Raw genomic sequence first — 18,600 nt, 5'->3', positions numbered from 1 at the left:
TTAAATGGGCAGGAGGAATGATATGACCTACAGTTTCTAAATCAGCATTCAGAATACTCAAGTACATATTTGCCTGCTCTCTTGACTGGTTTTTCTATTTCCTTCTAAGGTCAAGTCTTCCCTCAACACGGTAAGGCAGTTCACCCAAGGGTATAAACAGCTTTTCCCTATATGAATAAAGGAATTGTAGATTCTCTTTCATTAGTAACTCAAATAGAGAAGAAAAGTTTTTTCTATGTTTTAAAGTTTCTTTTTTCTCTTACAGGTGTATTTTAGAAAAATTAATACCAATACAAATGACGTCGAGAAAGCTATTGTTATCTTTGTCGTTGGGGGAGTAGCAGGGAGACATTCAAGACCAGAGGTCCAAACCCTCCACGGTATTTTGAGATCGTGAATCTGAAGCTTCTGTGAAAAAGCTACACGGACGCAAATCATGTACTTAATTTCCTGTTTTTGTGTTATTATAGCTCTCCTTTCAAAATTAATCCTCTGTTGGGTCTTACTTAGAGCACACCCTCAAGTCAGGTAGAACGAACTCTTTAGTGTTCAAATAGTGCCTTTATTTTATTCATTGTATTCTGCAGTTTCTTGAAATCTTATTCAGTTAAGATCTTTGGGTGTCCCACCCCACCTTTCTATTTGTTAGGGTATCCATGGTTACCACCCCACAGGTACAGCTGACCATTCTCATCTTTGGAATGGGAGAGGAAAAACAACAACACATTATCGGAGTGCAAAATGATCTGTTTTCAGGCATTAAGCAGTCAGGTAGCTGTGAATTCCATGAAACAAAGGCATCATTTGCCATTTTGTTGTGATGCTAATTAATATTCTTGGAATAAAAAAAAATAGGAGATGTTAATGGTTGGCTTTACTCAGAGGATCATTTGATGCCAATATGAAAGCCAAGGAGAGGAGGCAATTATGCACACATCACATGCATCCTAGTTTCAGTATGGAAGCTCACATTTCAAACCTAAGGTCAGGAAAATAACATGAAAAGTTTTACTACAAAATCTAGACATGAGGGAGATTTAAGAGGAGAGGGAGGAAGCACATTGCAGGTGTCAGATAATCTAGTCTGATTATCTGAGCTGTGCTAGCTATAGGGGAACACTTACCCTTCAGTCCAGCTAGAAGTTAGCAGGGTAAGAAGGAACAAACCAGAATAACATAAAGACTAGCAACAAGGCTCAGGAAAGCAGACAGGAGTTCTAACCTAGCAGCTAAAGTTCTTGGGTTTGAGCAAAGATTGAACAAGAAAACTTAAATGAAACAAAATAAAACAAAAACCAAAATCAACCCCCCCTCCCAAACCAACAGTAACCAAGACCCCACTAACTGTTGAAGACTGTTTGGGTGGTAGCAAAAATAGAACAATTCTCAAAAACATCCGACTTTGGGGATGTATGATGTGATTAACAGTTATTAGTTGAGAAACAGACAGTAAAATGAGACTCATCGCAAGTGATATTATCAAGTAATCATTGACCAAAGAGCAAAGCTTAAAATACCCCTTGCCCCCACTCCGAATGAGAAGGGAGGTACTGGTTTTTACTGTTCCTCTGACACAGACTGGACAGGAATCGCGTGTCTCCACGAGAGGCCACTTGGCATAGTAAATTGTGGCAACACTCAACAACAGATTTGAACATAGTTTCCAAGGTGAGCAACACTGGCCTTAAAAATTGGAAAATTGCAAGTATTTGTTTAAAAACATTGTACAGCTAGCCACTGACTTAATTTTTTTCAAGTTTCAACCAAAATAAAAGGGGGAAAATTAAATCAACAACAACACACACCAAAAAAACCACAAAAGAACAAAAAAGTTTTAAAGTTTGGTGGAACCCTCCCCAAATCATTGTAGAGTCACATACAAACTAATGAATAGCAGGATCTATTTTTTTCGGTTTTTACAATTCCATATAAATACTCCACTCCACTCTTAGACGTGTCTTTTCATTTTGAAATTGCAAAAAATAAAAACTGCACCCAGAAGTCTGTCAAACTGAATTTAGAAATACCCAAATAAACTCATAATTACTCCCGAGCTTCCCAAACTGTAAAATGTTCCATTCTCAAGTTTCCCCTTGAGCAGACAGCGACATGACAAGACTGGAGTGTTTATTTTTCTCTACCCAAAAAACCTCTCCCATTTTTCTGTAGCTTCCCTTTGCCAACTAAGACTAGGAAAGTGATTACAAAAGTTAACTCACTGAAATATTGTTCTTAAAAATCATTCACTAGCAAGAATGGCAAAGACTTCAAACAAATACTCGAAAGCAGGATTTGATGAAATGTGTACAAGACTAGGTATTTAACAATGACCCTTACCTTTTGGAAGTCAAGGAAACCTTTTTAAAATGCAATACTTGATTGTGTTTACTCTTTGTGTTACAGAACCCGTGACTGAATAGTTTATGATGTAGACTGAGAACCAACTATCAGTGAAGGATCAAAGTTTGGTGTTTATTACTATGTTGTGATTGTTTTTCATTTTTCTAGAACCTTGCTTTGTCGTGCCAGCTAACCAACTTGTCCCAGTTTGCCCAGGACCAAGGAATTTCTGGAGACAGAACTTCAGCGCTGAAACCAGGGAAGTCACGGGCAAACCTGGATAAGGTGGTAACTCTCAGTATGAATCAACCCTGTGAGTCTGACTGCTACCCACAAATGAGGCCTGATCTGTTTAACAGGGATGGTTTGAATTTAACAAATTAAATGCAGCTGTAAAGTAACTGTGACATAACCACCATTCTGTAGCAGATTCCACTAAAAATTAGGATATACTCTCAAACCCCCAGACAGTTTTTGTTGTTATGCATCACTAACTCAGTGACCCCCATGGAATGCAGAGCTCCTTGTTCCTTTTTTGATCTTTATCATTGGTTTTATATACACCTAACTCCAAGTGATTAGGTGCAGAAGGCTGGGTTGGTTAAAATTCTGACTGGATTCCTCTGCTAAATTATGGGAACAGAAGGCTCATTTGCTGGTACTTTGGTTGCAGTTTTTAGTAAGTGCCTAAACTAGCAATAGACAGAATCTGGAGTGGTACTGAGCCTCTGTTTCAGGAGTAGTAAAGTAACTATGGGATTACTGGGTTCTAAATTATTAGATTGAAGCTCCGGGTAAGAACTGTCATTTATTACAGGGTCAATGGTGTACAGTTGTGCAGATCGGGCACTGTACAACTCAGTAGGCACCATTCACATTTTTGCGTGAAAAGTGACTAATGAAGTGCACAGTCTGCATGGATGAAAGTGGTAGCTTTTTGCTTATAGAACCCGGTAGGTGTGGTAGGGCCTCACACTCTTTGGAGAACCCTTGTTTCTGAGCAGTGATTCAGGAGACAAGAGAGAAGGTGGTTTGACCACCAGGTACTGACAAATTTCAGAGGCATGAATTATCTCACTTTCTCACTCATCCCTCAGTCTACCTCCCAGGCTCTCTAGGGATGATATTACCCACCCCCCAAATTCTAACCCTTAGAATTTTGCTTTGGATGCCCCATTTAATACAAGTTCCCTGTGTCAACTAGGGTGGCAAAATACATCAAGCTGATGCGCACTCAATTAAATCTTCCTGCTGATGCCTAGTGTTCAGCATTCTAATTTCATTGCTGAATGAATCCTATCCACAGAGGGAAATCTAATCAAGAGCCCCTGTGTATTTCCATAAGGAGACCTCGTCCCCTCCTTACAACCTCCTTCAATGGTCTTCTTCTTCTTCTTTTTTTAAATAAGTGCTTGGTTTCCATTTATTTTTACTCCTGAATTTCTTCCTCTTTCCTATGCCAGTGAGGAAGAAGTTAGGCTAATCACAAATGAAGCAGTCATTTCTTGATCTGGGCAGATGATAGAACAGAAACACTGAAGGTAAGGTGAAATGACTTCAGAAGAAATTGAGATTCTTTGGAAATAAAATCAGTATTTTCCAAATACCACCTGAGATACATATTCTATGAGGTTGATTTGGATGGTGATTATAATTCGGAATTTTCCCCCCTTATGTACAGATAATTTCATTTCAGAGGAATAGAATAGGATGTGTTGTTTCTAAATTTATTAAAATGGAGCCTCTCAGGCAAGGTGAAAGGATGGATTCCATCACAGAGTGATTTTTAAAAACAAATAAATATTGGGGTATGCTTTGTCTCAACTCATGACTAAACCAACAGAAAGAGATGCTGCCTTCTCTCTTTATTGCTTTCAAGTAAACCTAAGGGTCCCAAATGTTAGAGAAATCAAGAAGAGCGTGGGGAAGTTGGTGGTGGTTATGGTCAGGAGGGCTGTCCCTTATCCCAAAGTCCTTCCTCAACCTCCTCCTCCTTCTTTCAGGGTTTTCTGCATGGAAACCCATGGTGATTGTGTGATTAGCCATGAGGAATGTACCTTCCTTTAAAAAACCATTAGTATTGGACAAGAATTTCTCGGAGCACCTGATGGAGAATATTTCTGATAGAGAGTATTTCTCCTCCAAAAAGAACTGTTTTTTCATAAGCAAGGGAGTTACAAGGTTTAAGAACATAGTCTTGTTAGAAATGGACATAGTGGTGGAATCCACTGGGGAGAGAATTCACCTCTAGTTAGTTGTGTTGCTGCAAAATCATTTGAATCATATGCACATTTTGCTCAAGAATAACAGGGAGAGACCATGAAGAAGCACTGAGATAAAGGTCAAGTTTCTGCTATGGGCTTTGCACTTGCTTCCCCATCTGGTATAGTTCTCTTTTCTGAAGTACATGTGGAGCTGACTTCCTATCATTTGGGCTTAAGTTCAGATCATCTCTCTCCACCCAGTCACCACTGCATTACATTCTTCATAGTTTCCAATGTCTACAACTATCTTATTTGCTTTTTGATTTGTGTGCTGGCTAGACTCCCCCATGCGGATGGAGGTATCCTGAGCATGGGGACCTCATCTGTCTTCCTCATCTGTATGTCTCATCACCCGGACAGTTGTCTCCGTGAACCAGACTGAGGGGGGCCCAGGCTCAAGTAAGGAATCATCATGACAATTGCTAAAAATGACTTGTACCTGAGTGACCCCTAACCGACCTGATATTCAGGGTAAGAGAGAAGTCTCTACTTAGGGTTAATGTTTGTAACTAAAATGAATTACTTGGTGCTGTACGTTTCCAGTGTTTCCACTTCCTTTGCTTTAATAACCGCCTCCAAGCATATGATGGATTTCACCTTGCCTCGTGTATCAGAAGTGTTTGGGAGGAAAACAAAAACAAAAACAAAAACAAAAACTATCCCAGATAACAAAAAGTCATGGCAAAGGGGCAAGAAATTAAAATGGATGTGGAGGTAACAGGAGAAGCAGCTGGAAAATGAACCTGTTTTAAGGTTTGTTTAAACCTTTAAACAAGGCTGTTTAAAGAGATGGTTTCATTTTTGGGTCCTGGTATGTTTGCTCAGAATGGGATTTTAGGTACCATTTTTCGTTGTTGTTGTTTTTTGTTTTTTTTTCCACTGCATGTGATAATGTCATCATTTATTTTTAAATGGTTCTAAGTTGCAGATTTAAATTTACTTCAAATCAAGCCCTATTTTAAAATTACTTTTAATAGGAAGAAATGAGTCAAGGACATACATAACTTACTATATTTGAAGGACTCAAACAAATGCAAGTTTCGCTGTGAATTCCAAACTCTCACCAAAACAAAGAGATAAAAATCCACCTAAAATATATTTTCCTCTGTTTAGTCCTTGGGGGGGAAATGTCAAGTATTGCACTTTAAAATTACTTTCATCTAACACTTTGGTCCCAACAACCCCCCAACCCGAATTCATCTTTTTTTTTTCAGCAAACATGTTTAATGAATCCTTAACATAAAAGCAACTAGATTTTCTAATTCAACTTTGGAAAATTTACTTTCCTCTACAGAGCTATTTTTAACAAATGGCATATTTACTTACAAAATTGGGAGATGGGGGCGTCCAGCTGAGGCACGTTCCCTCCCTTAGCATTGAGCTTCTGGACTTGGGTTGGGGGCACAGGCTTGTGTGACTGCCCAGTAGCCCGATACATGGCTTGGACCCACAAGATGCGATCTTGCTCGTCATCACTTGCAAATATCACGGTGTCTCCTTCTTTGACTGCATTGAAGAAGGCTCGGCCACCCTCTAAACCTGGAATACAAGGAAATAAACACTCCTAAGCTGAGCTGCCGTGTTCTCGGTGGAACCAAGGCCTGACAAAGGCCATTTCTGCTGCTTTTTCTTGGGCCAGAGAAGGGAGGAGCAATTTATCTGACTCTAGGATGGGAAGTCTGATACCCACTTGGCCACAGAGTAGAGCCATAATGTTAAACAGATATTCTGAGACTGGCTCTTGTCTTTTTCTTTGTCTGGCTGGGGACAGGAGTGTCAAGCAAGCTACCTACTGGTTGGGTAGATATCTGCCTATAAGTACACTACTATTTTTCTCGTCTTTAAAAACAAACAAACCACTACCACCAACAACAAAAACACCTCTTGACCCCACCTCTCCCTTTAGCTATGGTTCTATTGTTGTTCTCTTTACAATATAGGGGGAATCTCTACCAGGGCTTCTTAAATTTTAGTGCCCCTATGAATCCCAGGGGCATCTTGTTGGAATGCAGCTTCTGACTTGGTAGGTCTGGGGGAGAAGCCTGAGAACCTGCATTTCTAACAAGCTCACAGAGGATGCAGATGGTGCTGGTCTAAGGACCACACTTATAGTAACAAGAGTCTCTCTCCTCCTACTATGCCCTAAAGCTTCTCCAATCAGGCTGCTGCCCCACGGAAACTTGTCAAGGTCATCAGTGACTTCCACACTGCTGAATCCAAAGGTCAGTTCAGAGTCTACATTTTACTCCATCTATGGACCTTATCAGCAGCATTTGCCAGTTGATTCTCTTTGAAACACTCTCTTCACTTGGTTCCAGGTCACCCAATTTCCTCCTCCCTCCCTGGCAGCTGCTTGTCAGTCTTGTTTGCTGGCTTCTCTTCCTCTTCCTAACTGTTAAATGTTGTAGCATCCTGGTATGTCCTTGGACCTCTTCTCCTCTTCCCCAGTGAGGCCATCCAGTCTTAAACATCATGAATCTGCTTATAGTCCCTACATTTCTATCTCCACCCTGGACCTCTCCTGTGAACTGCAGACCTGAACATCTAATGGTTTTCTTGACTCCTTCACATGGATATCTGATAGACACTCCAAGCTCATCATATCTAACACTGAACTCCTGGTCTTTCTCCCAAACTCCTCTCCACCTCAGTAAAGCTGAGCTCATCCCTCTAGCTGTGCAAGCCCTCAACCTTGGGGTCCTTTTGGACTCCTCACTTTCTCTCACTACCCACTTCCAGTGGAATTCTGATGGCTATACCTTCAGAACATTTTACCAGAATTTGATCCCTTCTTCTATTCCCAGTGTTTCCTGAATCTAGTCATGCTCAGCTCTCACCTAGACTATTTTAATGGTCTCCTATCTTATCTGCCCTGCCTCGTCCTCACTCTCTATAGGCGATTCTTAATGGTAGCCATAGTAATCAGTTTAGCTAGAGTCAAGTCATGCCACTCCTCTGCACAAAACCTGCCAGTCACTCCTCATTTCACTTGGAGGAAAAGTCTAGGTTCTGACAAGGCCTGCAAGGCCCCTTGGATTGACCCACCACTACTTCTATCCTTGTCTCCTCCTACTCTCTCCTTAGTGAATAAATGCACATACTTCCTGTTAGCCAGACTAATCTCTTGCTGTTCCTCGAACACCCCAGGTACATCCTTGATACTTTTGCTCTTGTTGTTTCCTGTGTCTAGAAAATGCTTCCTTCAGCTATCTCCAAGATTTGCATCATTACCTCCTTCATATCTTTGCTCAAATATCACAATCTTGTTGAGTCCCTCCCCGAACTTACTCCTCAGTCACCATCCCTCTTATCTCACTTATCACCTTCTAACAAGCTAAATAATTTACTTAACTTCATAAGGACAGGGAGTTTTTGTCTGTTTTGTTCACTGCTGTATCCCTAGTGCCTAGAATAGCGTATGGCATGTAGTAGATGTTTAGCAAATACCTGTTGAATGAATGAATGCTCTCAGACCTGCCTTTTCCCACAGGCAGCTCTTGAAGTTAAAATTTAGAGAGAGGTAGGTGAAGGCCTATTTGGGCTCAGGCCACAGCGACATTGTGTCTGTCAACATATTCCAAAAGATTGTATTTTAGGGTCACTGGGTATTCTCTGGCTGGAAATAAAGCTTCCTGTCTTCATTGGGTTCCTCATCATCCATCCACTTATCAGTTTAATACTGAGGGGAGAATGAGCAGAGTGAATAGCACCCCAAATTTCCATCAAGGCCCTGTCACTAGCTGGCTTGACACTTGGCGCCAGAAAAGATTTCTGGTGACACTAAGACTTCTCCATGGTGCCAGTGATGTTAACTCAGGTGTTTATTCCATAGAGTGGGCGTGTGTTGGGAATTCTGTACTTAGAGTTGCCAGGGACTCTAGAACAATCAATAGCTACTTCTTCATGTGGAGGGTTTAGTGCTATAGCATTTTTAACAAAAGCTTTTTGGTAGTTAGGATTATGCGAGAGTATTTTGCCTAATTCTTTATGGAGGGTTTTTAAACGTGTGGTTTGGATGGCATGATATGATACACAGGTAGCAAGCAGGGAAAACCTGATGAGATGCATAAGAAGAAGGCAAAGCTGGAAGGGAAAGGAAGAAGAGCTTTGAGGGATGGTTTAAGCCCTGAAAAGTGAACAGGAAGGAGCTAAAAGGAAGAGTGAGTCAACAGACCTTCTGCAGCCCAGCCTCATGGTAACTTTTGGGATAAGCCACTTTGATATTATTGTTGAATGCCAGGCTCACCATCACTGGAGGCAACTAGCCCCTGCCCCACTCCCCACCCTCCAGGGCCTGCAGCTGGGGGTGCGGATGCTGCGTTCCTCGAGCTACTGTCAGGGTTGCTTTGGAGAGTGGAGAGGTCGAGGTAGAAAGATACTAAGCAGTTTTCAGATTTTTATTTGATCCTCCCAATGGTGCTATGAAGTCAGTACTATTATCCCCACTTTATAAATGAGGAAACAATCACAGAGAAGGCTATGACTAGAAGGGGATGAACACAAAGCAAGGTTGTAAGCATCGGAGCTGGGCTTCTAACCCCACTGCCTGGCTCCAGAGCTAACTGGACCCCTCGTGCTGTTCGGCCGCAAAGCTAAAGAGCAGGGCCTGGCACACAGCGAAAGCACTCTGAGAATTACTTGTTAACAACAGAATGAAGCCTGATTGTGGCATGACTAGGGCACAAGGAGAAATATCTAAAGCGGCAGAAGCCAGGGCAATGACAGCCATGGAGAGCAACAGAGCTTTTTCAGACAGCATGGGAGACCAAGGGCACCCCGGTGAAAGCAAGGAGGGAGCAGAGCACTGCAGCTGAAAGAAAACCAAGGGAGGAGAAAGCAAAGTGAACATCGACACATGCTCCAAGGCAGGAGAGGTTTCGACAGGGCAGTGATTCCTGGGGACTGGATTTGTAGACCGTGATGGGTGACAGGACGTGGGCTCCTCATGGGGGACGTGGAGCACAGCCCCACAGGTACCGATCTGTCAAGCACAAGAAGACACATCTGCGAAAGGACAGAGGGAGACCAGGCGGGGAGTGGTGGCTGGCTCCCTGTGGGGCTGAAGGGGGGGACTGCTGTTCCAGTAACCTGCCGGATGGACACAGTCTATTTATGATGGGAATGCTAAGGCTTAATGTAGTTGTTTAAACTGTGCTGTTGGATTATTCTGAATATCTTTTTATTTAGACTGAATGACTTAATCTAATAGGACTTGAGAGATTACTGTCCACTCTCCCAACCACACCCAGGGAAACTGAAAGTGAAGCATTTTCACTTTTAGCTTAAAATGAGTAGCCTGGATATCAAATTCACATACAATTATTTACCAATTCCCCAAATATTTCAAAGATTCTAAACAGGTAGGGTTGATTTGGCTCACAGGCTTGTGTCTGGGTGCCCATTTCGATCCAGGCTGCTACAGAGGCAAGAACACGCACACTTGCAAGGCTACCTACCCCATAAACAATTTCCACCTGTTGGTTCCACTGACCTGCAGAAAGCCAAGAGTGCGAGAGACAGGAGGGACTCAGAAGTACTTTCTGTGTGCACACTCACCCGTCGGGAGAGTTGAGGAGATTTTCGAATCTCTGAGGACCGTGGCTAAGGTGTGCCTCACTGCCGTCTCCAGCTGGCAAATGTGACTGTGCACAGGGATCCTCAACAGTGCTTATTTAAATATGAGCATCCTGCCCTCCTCCCTTCTGGTTCATAGGTTAGGCATGGGGCCCAGGAGTTAAAGCACTCTTTAAGAAATTCTAAGTTAGACTTCTTACGACAATTGGGAGTATTAAAACTCCATTTTCAAGCAAACATTTGGAAATAAATAGGACTTGGCACATGGAAGATCAGAAAATAAGTTGCTTATTATTCTCGAGAACATAATCAATTTACTTTCCATTTACATCTTTGGTAAAGGAATTTAAAAATTGTATCCCATGAGACTGATGTGTAAAAAAGAAGAGAGGCTTTTATAATGTATGTGCACAGTTAACTTTTGCATGTATGTAGAACAGCTTTCTCTCCGCTCCTGCGCTCCCCATTGTGGGAAGAGAATTCTGCTTTCCCATGATAAAATAACAATTCTACTTTGCTCTAGCAGTACACGTAGCTATGCTTTACAGCAAGTGCCAAAGAATGACGTGGGTGAGACCCTGAGTTCCAGCTCTTTCTTTCTTTACAAAATGGGAAGATAATCCTGGTCCTGTCTCCTTGGTGGAATTGTGGTCAGGCCCAAATGCAATCGTGTAGGGGAAAGGAGCTGGGAAATGGCTTAGAAGAAATTACTGTCTGAAGATGCTATGGCATTTCCTTCTCATATGGGCCCTTTTGCCTCCCACTTTAAAATGCAGGTCTTTGGAAAGTTGGAATCTATTTTTCTGAACAGAACCCAATGGTTTGAGAAGAACGCAGACTATTGCAGAAACCCGTGAGGGCTGGTTTCTTAATGCAGGAGTCACATGCTTTCAGTGAGATGTTGCATGAAATTGTTTCGAACTCATAGGCTCTATTCAGTATGATGAGTTCCAGGCAGAGCCTTTAATGCTCGCCTTACAAGGTCAGCTCTGTATCATGCTCTGGCTGGAAACAAATCACCAAGCGGAGAGATGGGGGCTGGTCCAAATCACTAAGGGTTGGGGCTCTGAAGGTGCTAATTTTCCTAAGCAGACTGGGCCCAAGGCCTTCCCTGCCACACCTTTTCAGGTTAACATTCCATCTTTTCTCAAACTCTGTTTTTCTTTTATGTGTATTTTGTTGCATGTGGAAGAGCAATATGGGAGTAGAAAAAAAGGTTTTGGGCCAAATAATGCAGTATGGTTGGAAATGCTTCCCTTGTACAGATTTGGCATAAAAATAAACTTCTCTGGGAGAGGGCTGTTGGTGCTTGTTGTTCATTAATATGCTGAAATGATTTCGCACCCCCCCCCCCCATTTTGAAGGTTCTTTGAGGCTGATTTTTATTCATTTTTTTTTCCCGGGAGAAAGATAAAATGGGTGGGGGGAAGAGGTGTGAGGGGGCAGGATGTAGAACTTATGAGAAATACTACCATTTGTGTGGTTCTTTTAGTTACATAAGGCTTAGGAGCTTGGATGCCTATGCTTGTGGATTGGTGTCTTCCTAGGAAAGAAGACATTTAGGGAGAGTGTTCCTTTCCAGTGCCATCAGCTAACCTTGACTTGTAGTTAGCAGATACAGATGTACAGGACAGGCTCACTTAGACTCGGAGACACAACACCTGCTAAGCCCACACATCCCTGGTGAAAAACCACACGCACTAACATACACACGTGCACATGGTCCATAGTACACACAGAAGACTCCTCTTTCAGTAATTTTTTTTTTTTTTAGCATTCTAGGTGGAGCACATATTTGATGTGGGCACAGCTAGGTAAAAGAAAAAGGTATTACATTTTCTTTTTGGTTTTATGAGGATCCCTTGAGTCAAACCAAAGCCCTTGACTGGGATGGCATTCATTGAACCAGATGGAAACTCTGTAAGTCCAGGGACTGTGGCTGTCCCAATCACCTGTGACTTAGTCACTCAGCTTAGTGCCTAGCATGGAGGAAGGGCCCAGGAAATATTAGTTGACCCATGACTTGTGCCAGGGGAAGTTCCAGGGTTCATAGCCTAGAGGATAGGTGGGTACCTGGCTGGGGGTCGGTGTAGTCCACAGTGTAGCCATCCAGTTGTAGAAGTTCCTGAGGCTCCGCTTTTTTCTCCCGATAACTGCACATGGCAAATGTGTACTGACTGACCTGGGAAGGAAAAGCACAGACGGTAAGTTTGCTACCCTAGGGCCCATCCTCCCTGAAGAAATCCTTTCCAGTCAACCATGTCCTTGTCCCTGAGGCCCTGCACTTAATAGCTGCGTTCCAGTTGAGTTTTGCTACCTCCTTGCTGTGTGACTTAGCGCAAGTTACTAAGCCTCTCTGGTCCTTTGGCCCCTCATGTCTGAGAACTGACCTCCTCACTGGCTTATTGTGAGAACTGAATGAGTTCACATGTGGCATGCACTTGGGATTTGTTCTTGGCACTAAGTAAGTGCTTGGTAAAAGCTAGTGGCAATTATTATTGTTGTTATTTTAATTGGCTAAGCCATTCTTTGTAGGTCAAAACTGGTTAAATAGTGGCAATTTGGTAGGTTTTACCTAATATAACCATGGCCCTGGCCAAGACGGCCATGTTCCCACAGGCCTTTTGGTTTGCAATTAGGGACCAGACACCCGTTTATAAATGCCCAGTGATTTTTAGTTACCATTTTATTTTCTGCAAGCCAAGTCTCAGCATCAAGCCACCCATTCTGTTTCCCCTCTCCCCTTCTCCTACGGAAGGAGTGCTTTCGGTTGCTTTGAGAAGTCTTCCTTGACTCTCAGACAAGTGCAGGAGTGACACGCTGTCACAAGCAATGAGCGCTCCATCGCTGGGTGCCAGTCACAGTTGAGCCATCCTCAGCCCCCGATGGCATGGCCACTGTCCCTGTGCAGCCCTCACTGCCAACACAGGCATCCCTGCGGGCGCTCCACAGCTGCAGGCCGGCCTTTGGGACCCTGTCGCCACAGTGTATGCACACCCAGCACGGATCCTTCGCATTCCTACATCTGGTTCATCTGCAAGGAGCCCCTGGGAGAGTGAGCATCCTTTGGGGTTTAGGCTAAAAGCTCGTGGGCATGTTTACCATCCACCATGTCACATGTCTTGGAGAAGGAGTGCCACATCCCTTATCTCTTTAGTTCCCTTTATTAAGAGAGACATTTTCTAAGCGAACTTTGATCCCTACTGGGGACATTTTTAGCCTCCTCCATGGTGAGATGTCTTTTTGTTTTTTTTTTTTTAAATGGCATTAAGAAATTGGTTATTTCAAACTCTGCACCCATCTCCCACATCCTCTGAGGCCTGCTGTTCCTAATGGCAGATAAAGGGGAATGATTGGTGTATCTACTGCTGCCCTCTGTCGGTTCCTGGTGACAACTTTCTTCGTAATGTGTGGGATCTGCAGAACCGGCTCCTTACAGTGCAAGGCCTGGAGGGACTTCGGGGAAACAGAAGGCCAGATCGCGAAGAATATTTTCATAAGTGGACGTGTATTGTTTTTTGTAATAAGCAGAATAACCAATAGCATCCTCTTCTCCTAAAAAGGAGAGTTAGGAGTGCACATTGGCCAGGGGTCCCGTCCCAGCTCTGACAAGTCTCAGAGTCCATGTCTGTATTTTACGTGCATCTTCCTGTTGCTGGGGGATTAACTGAGCAACGAAGGGCTTCACATACCACGTACGGCAATCACAGAGCACATGCTCAACATGTGCATTTAAATAAGCAGCTTCCTTGCATTAAGCGCCAGCATTCTACTATGGAGTAGCTGAGTAGGTATATTTCCCTACTAGATTATAAATCCTTTGAAGGTAAGCCTAGGGAGTCATACATCTTCATTATATTTCCCTCCTTATAAGCAAAATCTACCATATAAAGGGCATTTACTCTGAGTCTGATTGGTTCTAGAAAGTATGTATACTCTAATAAAGAGGGTTTTTCCTTCAAAATTTACATGTTATTCTAAGCACAGCACCAGGCCTCTCCCACTCATTACTGGTCCAAATAACTAATCTCCCAGGTCCCCAGTGTGGCAGTGGTCACACTTATTGCTGGAATCTTTCTGTGGTGATTTTTACCTGTCTCTGGCAACACGAGAGATGATGTAGTTTCATAATGGGATGATTAGCCAGAGAGTTGCAGACACTAAGTTGAGATCAGAAAAATATCACAACAGAAGGGTGTTATTTCAAGATTTGTGCATTTACTATTGCTACACGCTTTGGGCTTTTAGATTTTTCTGTTCCAGTTCAGGCGCTTGCTTCCTGGAGTGCTGTACCCTGCTGCCCTCTTCTGGTAATATGGCGGAAGCTGTCCTGACAAACTTCGGGCTCACATAAACGAATTGGTTTCAGAAGCATTTTCATTGGGGATTTGGTGACTTTCTTTAGGAAATAAAGGGAGGGAGAAGAAATTCTAATTATTGCAGATTTCAGGGGGAATCTCAGTTTTTCTGGAGTGCTTGAAGGGTGGAGGAATAGTCAAAGGGTTGGGAACTTTTTTATTTTTTTTAAAGCTTCTACAAGACATCACTAAGTGAATGAAATGAATGTTTCTCTGCCACAGTAAAATTCTCTTTGAACTGCATTTTGATAAGAAGTTGATGAGATGGTGAGCGCTATTGTAATGACGGCATAGAAGAAACTAGAATACATGTCAGAAGTCAGAGAATTGGCCACCGCTGCCAGAGAGGCTGGCCTAGAACAACAGAAAACGGAGATCTCATGATCTCACATGACCAGCAGACATCTGAAAGTGCCCTTTGGAGAGAAGGGCAAAAGAACTGCAGTGTTTACATCTTTGGGATTTTTGGCCGGTGGTACCTTCATATGGAATCACGGGATCAGATGGGCTGCTGGGACTTCTGAGGGTATAGGCTTCAAGGTTTGTGTAAAAAGACTGGACCTCCCACACACCCTCAGCTTGTTTTCAGGCACTATTTGAACTACCTTATTTTCAGACACTATTGTTAATAGTGCTTCTTAAAGAGTGGACTGAGGCCATTTTCATTAGCGTGTATGTATGGGAGGGTGGGGGAAAGGATATAAAGATGCAGATTCTATAAGTTGGAACAATAGAATCTCAGGTCAGGGTGAGTCTCAGGGACTGTTTTTTTTTTTTTTTTTCATTATTGCTCTAGATATTTCTTAAAGCACACTAAAGCTTGAGAACCATTGCTTTAACATATAGGAACTGTCCAGAAACTTTCAGGTTGTCCCTGAGTTTCAATTAGATTTAACAACTAGAGCCCAGATAGGAGATGAAAGGGTCAGTGCTTTCTGATCCCCTGACTCTCCCTTCTCCTTCCTCCCACCACCCCCGGGAAAGACTGAAGTACTTGCACATACAGTGAATGATATAATGTATTTGTCTAAACCCCCTCTCTTTGCCTTTACCATCACTCCTTATAAATGCTTCAGCTGTCATTTTTTCTGAACCCTGGTCACTAGCCCAAAGTTCACATACACCCATTTTAGAAGAGTTCTTTCTTTATGGTACATTCACTCATTTAACACATACTTAGATATTGTGTCTGGTGCTGGAATATAAAGATGCACAAAATCAGATGTAATTTCTGCTCTCCTGTCTACTGTGAAGGCAGACATTAATCACATTACCTCAGAAATGAGTAACTTTAATGGGGACAGGTATAAAAGGAGATATATGATACTGTAAGAACTTGGGGATTTGGTCTACTTGGGTGGCCAGGGAAAGTTTGCGTGAGGAAGCATTGACTGATTGAGCCAAGATCTGAAGATGGAGAAATTTGATGATGTGAAGAACAGAATTCCCGGGACCAAGGACCATTTTTCAAAATTAAATTAAATTTTATTTTATTTTATGATGCTTAACTTCCTTTTTAAAACACATTTTATAAGTAATCTCTACGCCCAGCATAGGGCTCAAACTAACAACCCTAGATCAAGAGTGGCAGGCTCTATGGAATGAGTCAGCCAGGAGCCCAAGACCATCTTTGATGTGATTTGGTTGTAAATGAAGGGTCACAGAGTTTAAAATCCTGGACTCCTGATTGACATTAACACGAAGGCCACTTGGTGGAGTAGGGGGAGAATAGGTTTTGGAGTTATACAGACCTGTATTTGATTCTCAGATCCCTTATTTTCTAGGTGTGTGGCCTGGCCCAATTCAGTTAACTACTGGGACTCAGTTCCATTATCTTTAAATCAAGATGTTGGTAATAATTGTGGAAGACTTCTTTGATTTGAATACACTGCATTCATTTCCCCGGTAGCTGAATCTTAATTTTACTTGGGCAATCACCACCTTCCCCACTTTCAGCCCATTATATAGTATAGTGCTAATTGAGCCTTGTGGGGAGGTAGGGAGGGTGAGACACATGGCCCAGGCCTAGCCAATCAGCATCACATCTCCTTGGCTGCAGTGATTGGAGCAGGGATGGGCACATGACCACACTGGGCCAATGAAAGATCAATTAGGGGATATGCTCAAACCACAGAGAATGAAAAGCTTTCTTTCCTCTGGGGGGTGCTAAACTGTCATAAATCTTGACCCTCCCTATTCCTCTACGTGGAGAGATGTTGCTTGAGGGTGGTGCCAGCTCATCGGAGAGCACAGTCAAGAGATGGTATCGATAGAGTCAAAGTCTTGACGGCTGTGTTTGAGACCTGGGCTACCCATGCCCGAAGACTCTTTATTCAACTGCTAATTTAATTAACTAACCAATACAGTTCTTCCCCTTTTATAACCTGAGTTAGTTGCGGTTGATTGTTGTCATTTGCAACCAGAATAAAAACAGAAATGCCCTTTGAGGCAATGTATGTTTGGGTGGAAAAAATAGACATTCATTCAGAGAGTTATAAATCACTCAACTACTTATACGTTTTACAATTCATTGGGGGGGGGTTAAGTTATTTTAATATGGTTTCCTGGGTGACAACTGCTATATTCCAAGGCATTTTACATTATCTGACAATATTTTATTCAGATTTAGTGATTTTTCTGAAAGCTGGAGCAGTCAGAGTTTTTAGTCTTTACATTATTTCTAGAGAATCAGAAATAGGATATGGATTTAGGATATTGGTTCTATCTGATGCAAGGTAATCGAGTTCTAGAACATTGTATATGCATAAAAGTCTTTGGGGACCAGTTCCACCTGAGTGCTTGGAATCATGGAAAGCCTTTGGAGTCAGAAGACCTACGTTAGGTTTCACTTTGGCTGCCTATTAGCTGTTGACCATGGGCAAATCACTTAGCCATTCTGAGCCTCACTTTCCTCAAATATGAAATGGCATAAGACTTGTCCTCACTGTAGTGCAGAAAGTTTGTAAAGACCAATCTGATGAACACTTTATAAAGTCTAAGAGACCATATAAATATAACCAATTGCTAGCATCATCAGAAGAGACACAGAATATTATGGTTTGTATGGTTCTAAAAGAGGGAAAAAAGGCTCAGAAATACTTTGGATGAAGACCAATCAAAAACTGATTTTAACCAGAAGTCTTTTGGGCATAGAGTAAAAATATTTTATTTTATTTTTTAATTTATTTTACTGATTACAAATATTTTTAAAATAAAAAGATCATAGTAAGGAGACTTTCTAGCCTGGACTGGATGATGAGTTGTCTGCTTTCATTCCTCCCTTATACACCCAAAGTGGGGAGCTCTAGGTAGAGCGGTATGGAATTGGCACCCTCATTATTAGCATTGGTTTGGTCAGAGTTCCTAACAATGGTAATCGGTGTTTACCAAGGCATCTAGGGTTTAGAATGAATTTACCAGCAATTTCTTGATTTGGGGTGCTGAGGACCCATTTCCCCTTAATCCCTGAGTTAGAGTTTGCAGCCATGTTTTGGGGGCATTTACTGGAATGTAAAGGAACATGGCTGAAGAAGCTTTGTTATGTCATTTGCATATAATCATGTGTGTAGCTAGTCTGGTGCTCAGCTCCATGGGAGGCATAAACTCTGAAAGTGTGTGGTCTAAAGGGGATGGAGCCTTCACTTTAAAAAGGACAATGACCACGGAGCCAATATTTCTCTAAAGATAACTTTGGACAACCTGCATCAGTATCTCCTGGTGTACTTGTGAAACAAACAGATTCCGTGGCCTCATGCCAGACCTCCTGCATCAGAATCTTCTGGATGGTGTACTGGGATGTGGATTTTAAATAGTACCCAGTGAAGTGGTCCAGGCCCATACTTGGAGAACACCATCTCATTGCATAGGAACACTTAAGTCTCTGCACAGAAATACCCCTCAACTGCATCATTTCTTCCACACCTGGGTGGGGGGGCAGACTCCAGCCACATACATAATGATGTTAGCCCCAATCTTTAAAAATGGGAATGGCTGTTTCAGTTCAAAACCCCTCAGAGGATTCCTCTGTCCCTGGCTAGCAGGAAGTCCATTTACAACCTATCTTT

General features: G+C 42.4%; 1 protein-coding gene across 1 annotated transcript in view; it reads right to left on the bottom strand.

Annotated features, from left to right (window-relative positions):
* CADPS (calcium dependent secretion activator) overlaps nt 1-18,600 on the bottom strand; it is a 799,713-nt gene that overhangs the window by 145,485 nt on the left and 635,628 nt on the right. The window contains exons 19-20 of the mRNA XM_087866885.1: nt 12,252-12,360; nt 5,931-6,143 (exon numbers count right to left, since the gene is read on the bottom strand). Of these exons, the coding sequence (XP_087723011.1) occupies nt 5,931-6,143; nt 12,252-12,360 (322 nt within the window). The remainder of the gene's footprint in view (nt 1-5,930; nt 6,144-12,251; nt 12,361-18,600) is intronic.

Source organism: Ursus americanus, chromosome 14 (assembly GCF_024610735.1).
Source record: "Ursus americanus isolate L20-20 chromosome 14, mUrsAme1.1.p, whole genome shotgun sequence".
NCBI lineage: Eukaryota > Metazoa > Chordata > Mammalia > Carnivora > Ursidae > Ursus > Ursus americanus.
The sequence above is the reverse complement of the archived record's forward strand: the minus strand, read 5'-3'. Positions and strand labels throughout refer to the sequence as shown.